This window comes from Stegostoma tigrinum, chromosome 23 (assembly GCF_030684315.1).
Source record: "Stegostoma tigrinum isolate sSteTig4 chromosome 23, sSteTig4.hap1, whole genome shotgun sequence".
Lineage (NCBI taxonomy): Eukaryota > Metazoa > Chordata > Chondrichthyes > Orectolobiformes > Stegostomatidae > Stegostoma > Stegostoma tigrinum.
In genome coordinates this window covers 31459675-31472150 of record NC_081376.1, presented here as the reverse complement: position 1 = coordinate 31472150, position 12476 = coordinate 31459675, and the positions used below count along the sequence as shown (strand labels likewise).

Genomic DNA, 12476 nt, shown 5'->3' with positions numbered 1-12476 from the left:
CGTCAGGGGCCTGTGTTCAATTCCACCCTCAGCTGGTCGTCTGTGTGGACTTTGCATGTGTGTGTGTTTCATCCAGGCATCCCAGTTTCCTCCCACCGTTCAAAGATGTGCAGATTAGCTGGATTGGCTGTGCTAACATTGCCCATGGTGCCCTGGGACGTGCAGGTTAGTCTTGGGACTAATAGAGAATGGGGCCGGGGGTTTACTGTTCGGAAGGTTGGCGCATTCTTGATGGGTTGAATGGCCTGCTTCTATTAAGATTGTATGATTCTAGGAGTCTGAGAGTGAAGGGCATGTGTGTTTGTTTGTGGTGTTAAGGTTTCAATGAATAAAATTTAACTGAATGCAAGATCAGGTCATAGCCACACAATTAGTATGGGTTATGCTAAGTTTGACAAGAAAATACAAAATACTGAGTATAGGTTTGAAAATTATTTGAATAAGAGGCCATATTTACTCAAACCAAACTTGGCGCACGATGTGCCCAGTGACAGTTGTAAAGGTAAAGAGATACAAATATAAAGATAATTTGTTCTGTCTTGCATTCTGTAGCACTATTTAGTACATTTGCGAAATTGCTGCAGAGTACAGACGTGAAATGTGATGGATATTCACCGTTCAAAGTCTGCCCATGTTCTCTTTCAGTCTTCAGTGGAACTTCATCAGTTCAGAAGCTGCAAAAGCTTTAGCTCAAGCACTACAGTCCAATCACAGCATAACCAGCCTTGAGTAAGTTTCTGACTATCCTACCTGTTGCCAGCTACAGCCAGAGAGTCATGTGTCAAAAGTGAACCCTAAAATGCAAACCTCATACCATCACTATTTTTAGGTCTTAATCATTGATAAACTGTGCTGCATTTCAGCCTATGTCAGTCTCCACTCTGCTGGAAGTCATTTCTGTGCTTTAGTCACTTTTACACGACTTTTCTAATGCTTGCTTGGGCTTCTTGTGGAAGGTGAGACTATAGGTCAGTAAGGGATGGCTTGATGAGTGACTGGGGCATTGTGACTAGAATTATCACCTATGTGTATTCCTGCTGATGTCCTTAACATTAATTTTTTGGTCTTATTTCTAGCCTTCAGGAAAACAGCATTGGAGATGAAGGGATCATCGCTCTTTCAGCTGCACTCAAAAATAACTCAGTGCTGACCTCTTTATAGTAAGTTATTTGTTCACTTCAGCTAACAGGAAATAATGTGTTCAATTTAAAAGTCAAATCCCAACTAAGTTAGAAAATCACAATGAACTGGAGTCATGTGCATAGGGTACAGGGACCAATATCCAGAACTGGTACAAAACCAACAGGATTAAACTCCGTAAATGGTAGAAGGTAAATTCAGAATTCCTGGGACAGTCCTGCTGTAAGGGAGTCTGGCTGGAGTCGGGACTGAACACTAGTGAAGATCCACTGATCTGCACACTCTTGACCATAGCTGTTCACTCTGAGCACTGAATTTACCCAAAATTCCATTTTTAAATACAATAGTTACCGGCTATTAGCTGAAAGAAGGTACCAATCAATTCAATAGTACAGTGTATCACTTAATCACTACTACTGATCAGAGGTGCTAAGCATCATCACTTTCTTACACATTATTCTGGAAGAATTTGTTTTTGTGTTGGATGCCATTTGTTGAATGTGGATCTGTTTAGTGGGCTGTGTGTTGGGTAAGATAACCTGAAGTTTGATTCTTGTAAAGTACACATTAAAATGATAAATGTTACATAGAATTTGAATTTGGAAGGGAGTGGTGTCCATGATTGCCATGGTGACATCCAATCTCTATGAAGGCAGAATTACTTCCTGGACCTGATAATGCACATGGGAAGAGTGTTTCCAGCCACTGATGTGATGTGTCCTGCAATCGTAGTTTGCATTCAGATAAATGTGATCCTATGATGTAATTAATTAGTCTCTTTTATCCTAGCCTACAGGGGGCGTCAGTGAGTGTGAGAGGTGCAAAGGCCTTGGCTGATGCTTTGCTGGTGAATAACAGCTTGATGACTCTGGAGTGAGTACAACTAATGATACTGCTGAACATTTAGCATTCACCTACACAGAGGGCCATTTTCTATGAGTTGTGTAGGGGTTGATTAAAAACTGACAAGGGCACTGATTTCAGTTTTGAGCGCTGGATTATAAGAAGATAATTTCTTCTCGGAGATTTGAGGATCAGGAATTCAACTCCTGATAGAGGTTCAGAAAATTGTCTTTTCCTTTCCGGAAATGTGTAAAATGTTTCACTCAGATTGGAGATTATATTGGGACTGATCAAGGATAACTGTCAGGTGCTGAAGAGTTCAAATACTTAAGGATGATAATAAGGCTAAGAAGGGAAGTTATTAGGATGGAGGTGGCATGCAAACAGAATAAATTCCTACTGAATCCAATATAATCTTTGGGAAGATGAGATAATTGTGTCCCTGGATAATGAAGTAATAAAGAGAAAGGGTTAAGTGAGTTTCAGGGAATTTGGAAAGAAATGGGTTTTGTATAAGGTAATAATTCCAAAAGGGTTAATGCTATAGACTACATTAAACTCCAACAGGATTCATACTCGAAATCCCAATGGAGACCGATTTTTCTCGTGTCACCTGATAGTCAGTCTGTCTTCTTACATCTAACGTTTTTGCACAGACAAGTGTCCCTCCTTGTTAAGAGTCAGTAGTAGGTAATGTTCTACCCGTATTAAGCAAATAGGCCCCTGGACCCACTGTAGTATGGAGGACTGGTGGCAGCATTCAGCCTCAACTAATTGTTGGTAATGGTTTGACCAGCAGCACATACAACATGGTGATCAGTAGTAGTGTCATAACTTATGTATCACATGGAAACAATGGAGTAAACTATCCACTGGACCTATGAGAAAAGATATTCAGATGACAAGTGAATTTACAACTTCTTAAATACTCTGCCACTTTAACTGCATGAGTTGTGAGAGAGAAGTAGGCGATTAAGCTCATCGATTTTGCTCTGCCTTTCGAAGAGATCATGGTTGATCCAATATCCTCAACCCCATTTTCCTGTGTTTTCTCTATAACCCTTGATTCCCTTACCTTTTAAAAGTTTGTCTCTCTCAGCCTTGAATATACTTAATGGCCCAGTCTCAACAGCCCTTTGTAGTAAAGAACTCCACAGATTCACTACCTTCTGAGAGCATTGCTTTATTGTACAGTTTAGAAGATGGTAAAATGAAGAAAATAAAAACAGCATAAGAGATAACAAGGTGTAGAGCTGGATGAACACAGCAGGCCAAGCAACATCAGAGGAGCAGGAAGGCTGACATTTTGGGCATAGACCCTCCTTCAGAAACATCAGCCTTCCTGCTCGTCTGCTGCTTGGCCTGCTGTATTCATCCAGCTCTACACCTTGTTATCTCAGATTCTCCGGCATCTGCAGTTCCTACTATCTCTAAAATAAAAACAGCATTGCTGCTTACAGGTGTTTTTAAAAAAAAAACTTCCAAGACAAAAGGATAAAACAGCTTTGGTTTACTGCAAAGTTAAAAGGTTTGTAGTCTTTAATACAACAGAATTTAGATACTGAAGAATTTCATATAGCTTCTAATGTGAAGAATAAATAATCACATTAAGAATGTGTGGTTGGCAAGAATAATACTACAGAGATTCAGTATAAGAGGTAGGCCAGATGGAACACAAGATTGGAATCTTGGAGAAAGCCATTATTTAGATATAGAATTACTTCAACATTAATATTATACCTGAAGCTGAAAAAAAATGACAGTATTGTATGAGGATATACAGGTATTGATGTCATAATTTGCAAAAATATAAAAGGCAAAGATAACTCTGCCAAGTTAACTGCAGTTCTTTTAACTTTTTTACAATGACTTTAACCTGAGAAGGAACAGAATTCTTGAAAAAGCAAGGTTTAACAGAACAGTTCAGCATCCATGAGCATCTGTAGATAACTATATTAATAATCTCTCTCTAATCTAGATTAATGGAAAGATGTGACTATGGAGCTTTGAAATCAGAATGCAGATGAGAGAATTGTTGGAATTATTGATAAATCTTTGTTGGGTGTATTAAAGTCCAAAGAAGATTTGACTTTGGAAGCAGAAGCCAGGAGATTCTTGGATGACAAACTCAGAAAATGACAATTTTATCACTCAATCCATCCACTTTATAGAATTATAATCTATTTTATACACTCTAAAGACATGTCTTTAGGCCAGGCCAAATATCAGATAAAATGAGTCAGTGTGGTACAAAGCAGTTTCACAGGCACAAGCAGTACCCAACCAAGACAAAAGAATGCAACATCTATAGGTTACTTCCAAAAGATGTCCAGAAGTAGGACACAACTTCTAGAGCAGTAAAATGCCAAATGCTTTCTCAGATAAAGGTGTTAATAAGGTGGAACCATTATCATTAGAAAAGATATCCAAAGCATTCTAAAGGAAAATCAGTGATTCATCTGATTTTTTGTTTTATTTATTGTTACATGTACCAATATATAGTGAAAAGCTTTGTTTACGAGCGGTACAGGCAGATCATAGTAAGGAAAGGATGTACAGATCAAAAAGACTTGGAGGCATACAGGTTACATTGCACAGGGCATGTGCTAGGTGAGATCAACGTTAGCAAATCAGTGTGACTTGAGACTAGAGTCCATTTATCAGGTTGATAACAGCCAAGAAGAAGCTGTTCCTGAACCTGCTCGTGCATGTGTTCAGGCTTCTGTATCTTCTGCCTGATGGAAGAGGTTGTAGGAGATCATTACTGGGGTGCGATGGGTCTTTGATGTTGGCAGGTCTTCCACGGCAGCACACCTTCTGTAGTTTCTTGCAGTCGTCATACCTGACCGTTATGCACCTGGACATGCTTTCAGTGGTGCATCTGGGGAAGTTGAGGGGCTTTATCGGCATTACAAATTTCCTGAGCTGCCTGAGGAAGGGTTGTCGTTGTACCTTCTTGACTGTCACATCTGGGAAGTCCAGGACAGCTTGTTGGTTATCATCACTCCAAGGAACTTGATGCTGCCACCCTCTCATTTCTGTTGATGTGGATGGGGTGTGTTCTCCTCCTATCTGAAGTCAATCATCTGTTCTTTAATTTTGTCAATGTTGAGAGACAGATTGTTTTCATTGCACCACATCACCAAGCCCCCTATCTCCCTTCTATAGTTTGACTAGTCATTGTTAGATATCCGTTCCACTAAGGTGGTATTGTCAGTGAACTTGTAGTTGATGTTCATTTGGAATTTGGCAACACAGTCCTAGGTCTAAAGGGAGTACAGTAGAGGGCGGAGGATGTGTCCTTGGGGTGGGAGATCTCCAGCATTGTGGAGGAGGTGAACTTACCTAGCTTCATTGATAGCTTTCTGACCCACAGACCGCAGAGGATCCAGTTGCAGAAGGCAGTGCTGAGACCAAGGTCATGGAGTTTTGAGATCAGTCTGGAGGGGATAATGGTGTTGAAGATGGAGCTGTTGTCAATGAGCTGGAGTCTGATGTAGGTGCCTTTGATGCCTAGTTGCTTCAGGGATGAGTGCAGCGCTAGGGAAATGGCATCCTCTGTGGACCTGTTGTATCGATAGGCAAATTGTAGGGGATTGAGGTGGGCTGGGAGAGTGGAGTTGATGTTGACTTCAGTTTGACATCTAATTAATTTAAGCTTGATACAACGGTGAATGTCACTGCTCTATCAGATTAAATACCATGCCTAAAGAAACAGAAATTACAGCTTCTGCAGAACAACCAAAGGTCAACTGGCAGAAGATCTCAATGTGCTTCCTAGACTCATGATGGAACTTAAAAAGAAGAGAACATCCATGAGATTACCTATGACGGCATCAAGAAATGTTTTGTATGGCAGAGAAGAATCAGTGACCAGAAAGCCAAGCAAAGATTCGTGCAATTCAACAAAAACAGAAGAATCAAGTGTACTACCATTTGCAGGCATTGCATTAAAGAATGGCCAGACCAAGCATCCAGTGAGTCGGCTGAGAACACAGACTTTGATCACTGAACATTTTGAAATAGATGAATACTAATGCATGACCAAAGACTAGTTATTCCAGCATCCTTTCAGGAAATTGTCTTGGAAAAAATACACTGGGATACTATGGCATTGCCAGATGTATGGACAGTGGTCAGGCAGTGGTCTGTGGTTAGCGATCTCAAGAGAGATCTTCAATCTGAAGAGAGATCTTCAATCTCTCAACTTGCTGTGAAACTTGTGATCAGACAGAATTGTCAAACAGACCTATCATTGAAGAAAGATCAGAAGAAGCATATCCTGAAAACAAGACTGACTGTATAATTTACATAAGCTCATTAGCAAATCTTTAACCAAAGTTGTTCAGGTAGCAAAACAGTATAGTGAACAAATTGATACAGCAGATTTAGTTTCTATATTTGATGATCAGATGATAAGTTCAAGAGCAACATTTCAATCCTTCCTCTTTTAAAGAAGAATAATCTGTGTAAGTGTCAAAGATAATATTAAGTAAGCGATAGTAACAAGTCTAAGTATGTGAAGATATCCAGTGTACCAGGAACACATCTTCAAAGGGTAAACAAAGATGTGGCACTTTTTTGACAAGTCAAAGTGCTTGCATACTTCAACATAGGTGTATCAGCAGATTGAGAATGAAGATGAGCTGCATACCACATCATGGAAGCCAGACCAGTATTCACAGCAGGACATGGTTAAGGAGAATTCCACTGGTTCCAAAATCCAGGATGCTGTAAACAATAAAGTACTTGCTTCCACCGAGCAGCCATCTCATTCCCGTAATGGAAACTAATGAGATTAAAAATCCTTCAGATGGCGCTATAGAGTCATAAAAGAAATAATCATTTCTCTACTGAAGGATCTTTATGAACCAGTCAAGGTAAAGATCAATGTCAAGGCCAACATTCCTCAAGACAAAGAACCCACTGACTACCCAAGTCTGGAGGTAGTGTGTTCTGGAAGAACAGTGATTACTCTAGATATTCTGAATGTGTGAAGTCAAGAGACCTGGAGAAATGGAGTCTTTGTAAATGTGGTTACATATCCAAATGTATAAATGTTTTCTACTGGCAAAAAATGCTTGGAAGGAGATATTGTAGTAGGTAATATTCTTAAACAGTTAATGTTGGCGACTGCATTAAGCTGTACCCGTCTTGAAAACGTTCTCAGTGGTTTGGTGGGGTGAGGGGGTGGTGGTGAATATAGTTTGAGAGCCTGATGGAGACATATGTCATAATTATCTCTTCATCGTCTTAGTTATGTACCAACCAGACCAATGTGACTTATGTTACTCGATAACCTATATCTTGTTAACTTTGAACCTCAAATGAATCTCAACCGAATAGACCCTTTTGAACCAGTATTCAAGTCCTACCTGTTCCAGACATGTCATAGCATCTCTGAACCAGGTGATTTATAAAATAACTATGTCCTGCTCCAATAGGGTCTTGCAGCACAGTAGTAGTGACCCTGTCTCTGGGGCCTAGAGACCTGGGTTCAAGTCACACTGCTCCGGTGGAGATGTAATAACACCTCTGGGTCGATTAGAAAATCAATTTAGAGATTAATAATTAGGTTTTTCCCCCAGAGAGGGGATTAGTGTCAGCACAAGGAAAGGATTCTGACAAACACATCTCTGAACTCAGACAGATTGGATGACTGTTAAGAAACACACACTGACCCCATTCCAATGGCTCTTATGGTGCAATGGTAGTATTCCAACTTCTGGGCCAGAAGGCCTGGGTTTACGTCCGTCCTGCTTTAAATATGTGTTATGCCTAACGCACACGTTGATTTGAAAAAATAATCTAATAAAGAAACTATGGTAGTTAAGTAGGGATTGTGTGATGCATTAGTAGTGTCCCACCTCTGAGCTGAAAGACCCAGGTTCAGGTCCCAGCTCCAGAAGTATGTCAAATATGTTTGAACAAGTTGATTAGAAAATGTCTAGCAAAGAGGATTGTTCCTCCACCAAGGGCTGTATAATCCAATTAAAGTTTTGTTTAAGAATGGAAAGGAAGATTGTTTCCATTGGCATCTTGATGTTTTGTTATGTTGCCCATTAGGATCTGTCTAAACTATTACTGTTCATTTCTTAATTAAAAAGTAGCAAAGAGGATTGGATGCAGCACTCTACCCACAGCCACTTTCTGTTAGTGCAATAGAGCAGTAGATTGGATTGTGGGACAGGTAGTAGAGGGTCGTTGAGAGTATGGAAGGATATAGATCAACCTACCCCAAGTTTATCTTCAAGCTTTGTTAGTGTTTCATCACATTGTCAGCCCTAATAGCATTATGAATCAACCTACAGCAGGAGGAATGCAGCAGTTCAAGAAGGCAGCTCATCACCACCACCTGATCAAGGGGAATTTTAGGGATGGGCAAGAAATGCCAGATCCCCCAAAAAAAATGAATTAAGGGAGTGTGTGCCATTTGACAATAACCAGATCCTCCGACCGTAATGTTTTTCTTATTTCATCTTTCAGTCTCCGAGGAAACATGGTGGGTGTAGCTGGGGCAAAGGCAATCGCTAATGGTCTGAAAGTCAACAACAGCCTCCAAACTCTCAAGTATGTACATAATTCATGATTTGCAATTTAACCTATATCCTTGGAAAAAGTACTTGAATGAAATGTAATGGCCCTGAGGTGTGGTATCTGTCTTGTCTTTGGGAAAACATGGTAGGCGAGAGGTGGTACCCAGCAGTGTGAAGAATTGCTGTGACAATACTGGGCAATGACTGAGAGACTGATTTATCTGCTCCACACAGTGACTCATGTTGAAAGGGAAGAGACACGTCATAATCGACAAACATAGCAAGATTCCACAAAATAGAAATGAGCTGAATATTTGGAGTGTGACCTGTACATCTTAACCCTCTGTTCTGAATGGTGTCTAGATATGCTGAAAGTCAGTTCAATACGTTAGAACACCACTGACAATGCAGCACCTCAGTACAGCATTGTAGGGCTGTTTTAAGATCTTGTGCTCAAATTCTAGGATGACTTTCTGAGCAGTGAAATTGCCATGAAGCAAGCCACACAGACACTTTTACTCACTACCAGGTGTTTCTGGGAATATTTACTGACCAAATTTAGTTAACTTCAAGGCTCTTGAGAGTTAACCAAATATGTTAGAGCAGTCTGGAGGCCCCTGGCACAGTCTGCTTGAAGGACTGTAATGTAATGCTGAACATTTTATTTCTCTTTTTCTAACTTATTCTTAAGAACTGTACCTAAATACCCATTTTTTTGGTACCTAAAATGGCTCTAAGTGGTGACTTTGTAAACTTTTCACTGCATTCATGAGTGCATGTGACAATAAATCTAATATCACTCAGGAGTTAGAATAGGAGGTTGCCTTTCTTGAAGGCCATTAAGGAACCAGCTGGCCCTTTAGGAAAATCCAAACAGTTTTGTGGTCACCTTTTACTGATACTAATTCACAGATGATCAGATTTCTTGAATTCAGTATCACAGTTAATGTTTGGAACTTGAATTCATATCCTGTGGTAGCTGGCTGAAGTTTGTCCTCGTGCATCGAGCACTCAGTATATTAAAAACATGAAATGTTGAAAATACTGAGTGGGTCAGCAGCTGGCAAGGACAAAGAGGCTGATATTTTAAGTTCGGAGGGTGGTTGCTGATTGCCTTCTGTATGTTACTAGAATTCTATTTTTGACATGTTGAGTCGGAGACTAAAGAATTGTGCAAATTTTGGTGATGGACAATGAAAATAATCTGTGAAAGTGGCACTTAGCCTTAAGTCAACATCTTGAGTCACTTGCACATACAGCAAACTAAACCTGTAAGTCTTAGTCTTAAATGCAATCTTGGTTTGACTCTGAGATGAGTGATGCATTGTGGGCTTTGCCATTCACTGACCGTTGGAATGCTCCTTTATTTATTTACTTGAATAAATAATTTAGTTTCTGTGTTTTTCTTTTGCAGCCTTCAAGAAAATTCCTTGGGACTTGATGGGGCAATGTGCATTGCAATTGCTTTGAAATACAACCGCAGCCTCAGCCACATCAAGTGGGTGTCACTTTTGTTGTTCTTCTAACCTATTTTAAATTTGCTTTGTCCCTCTGCCTCTCTTGAGGTACCCAAAATAGCCAAAGAGTAAAGTTAACCACAGAGGTGCCTCACTGCTATCACAGATATCAGTGCACCAGTGAGAAGTGGTGAATAATTGGTTTGATGCCATTTTATAGCTAAATCAACATCAGGGCTAACAGGGCAGTTTAAATAATGATGCCAATCATTAACAACATCTCAGGCCTTCTGCTTCCTCAGTATCATGGCAAGCAGTTTTGACCATGGACATGTAATGGTGATAACTTGGTTAAGCAATAGTCTTGCAACCTGTCACAAAATACATTGTTACAAATTAGGTTATCCTTTCCCTTCTAGATGCACCCCAAACATTAACGTGACAGTGTTGTGTTCTTTTCATTCCATTGGTTCTTTTTCTCTTGCAGTCTCCAGGGCAACAGGATTGGAGAATCGGGGGCAAAGGTCATCGCTGCTGAAATAAGAAGCAAGTCACCGCAATGTGTTGTTGAAATATGAATTAAGAATAGTCTGTGTTGGAATCCAAGCAGTATTGACCAGCTCAGAGTACCGTCTTCCTTCCCTAACACATTCCATTGCACTCAAATGCTTTGTACATTTTGAGCTGATCACTGGACAGGCCATGATGCCTCTGCTAGGTGGGCACAGTGTGGTGATCCCCATTACTTCAGACTTTCTGAGACATTTGCAGAAGGTGGTGTCCACCTCGTTTTTATTTTCTACCCCCCCCCCCCCCCCCAACAAAAACCACACATGGATACTAATGAGTATAAGGATGTTCCCATTGACAGGAGTGGATAACATCAGTGAAGTGACTACACATGCAATAATTATTTCAAATTCAATCCCTGTGAAAAGGTTAACCTAACATTGTTCCAAATGCAGCCTATAACATTTTGTTTTCTGTTTTCACCTGTCTGAATAATTTAACTTATTGGACTGGGCAATGTATGACTGGTGCTGATGCTGTTTGTAGCCCCAAGGCGTCAAAAGCATAGGAACAGTGTTTTAACACCACAAACCCAATAGGGTAAATTGTGGTTAATTACCATTCATAAATAAATCTGAAGGATTATTTCCCATTATCAGCAGTAATGTTAAGACAAGGTAAACCATATGGCGATCTGAATTTTTGTTGGATTAACTTGTATAGGAAAAATTGGGAGAAAGAATATAAAGAGTATCATTTTAAAAATTTGAGGTGGGGGGCAGTGGAAGAGCAGTAGGAACTGGGGGTATATGTACACATCATTGAAAGTGGCAGGGTAAGAATGTCATGAATGAAGCATCAAGATTCTGGCTTTATAGGTAGAGACATAGGTTGAAAAATATAATGAGAAATGAAAAACTTGTGGTGAAACACTGGTCAGCCTCAACTGGAGTATTGTGCAATCCTGGGCATCACACTTTAGGAAGGATTTGACAACACTTAGAGGAGTTACAGAAGCTGAGGCTGTTCTTCTTGTGAGAAGATTGAAAAGAGATGTGATATTGAGACATTAAAAACTCACTAGGGGTCTAGACACAGTAGAAGCTGATTGTATTTGTAGAAAGGTCAAGATCCAAAGGATGCAAATTTACAGTGATTAGCAAGAAAAACAAGGAAAAGCTTTTTTTTAGACAGTTAGGCTCAGAATTCACTGCCTGATAATATGGTAGAAGCAGATTCAATTCTGGCTTTCAGAAGAATTGGATCATTATCTGAAGGGAAAACAACGTCAGGCACAAGGACAAAAGACGAGGGAATTGCTCTGCAGAGAACCAGCAAGGACGTGAGAGGAGTGGCTTTCCCCTTTCTTATGACCACTTTGTCACCCCGTTGTAAACAAACATGTTCTCTAACTCCTTATGGACAAGATCCACAGGTTTGAGTGTTGCAGACATTTGCTGTAATCCTCTGGTCTATCAGAAGCTAGTTTGTGATTTGGTTTCCATCATCTTCCATTAATTGTAACTTTTTGTAAAACTCAGCATGACCAGTTATTGTTTGAGGCTGTGCAGAGTAGCAGTGAGTAGGTAGGAGGTTCTGATGACAATAGTTTTGTATGTGTATACATGTTATTTACAGTATAAAGTTTTATTTATCACTTTTTTCAGAAAATGCACCAATAAAACAAATTGAGCATCGAAGTGTGAGGGTGGTGAGATGATGGTATTCGGTTTCTGCCTCTCAGCTCAAGCTGCTGTGACTCCAGTACTGAAACTGTTTGTTTCTGACCCATACTCCCTATGTGAAATCTTTCTACTTTACACTTCTGCTTGTGAACAGGGAACTGTTAGTTTTGTTGGCTAGTATGTGGTTCACTCTCGAATGGTATGGAATTGATTCCCATTTTTTTTTTTTTTTGCAGAGATAGGTCCCAAGTCTATCTCCTATCTTGAATCCAACAGTAGAAGGCAATGCCAAAACATGACAAAAA

General features: G+C 40.0%; 1 protein-coding gene across 1 annotated transcript in view; it reads left to right on the top strand.

Moving 5' to 3' along the window:
* The window catches only part of nlrc3 (NLR family, CARD domain containing 3), a 34147-nt gene extending 22065 nt beyond the window's left edge, over positions 1–12082 (top strand). Inside the window, exons 13-18 of the mRNA XM_048552443.2 lie at positions 646–729; positions 1077–1160; positions 1930–2013; positions 8470–8553; positions 9934–10017; positions 10464–12082. Coding sequence (XP_048408400.1) covers positions 646–729; positions 1077–1160; positions 1930–2013; positions 8470–8553; positions 9934–10017; positions 10464–10554 — 511 coding nt within the window. The 3' untranslated portion in view covers positions 10555–12082. The remainder of the gene's footprint in view (positions 1–645; positions 730–1076; positions 1161–1929; positions 2014–8469; positions 8554–9933; positions 10018–10463) is intronic.
* Positions 12083–12476: the final 394 nt, after the last annotated feature.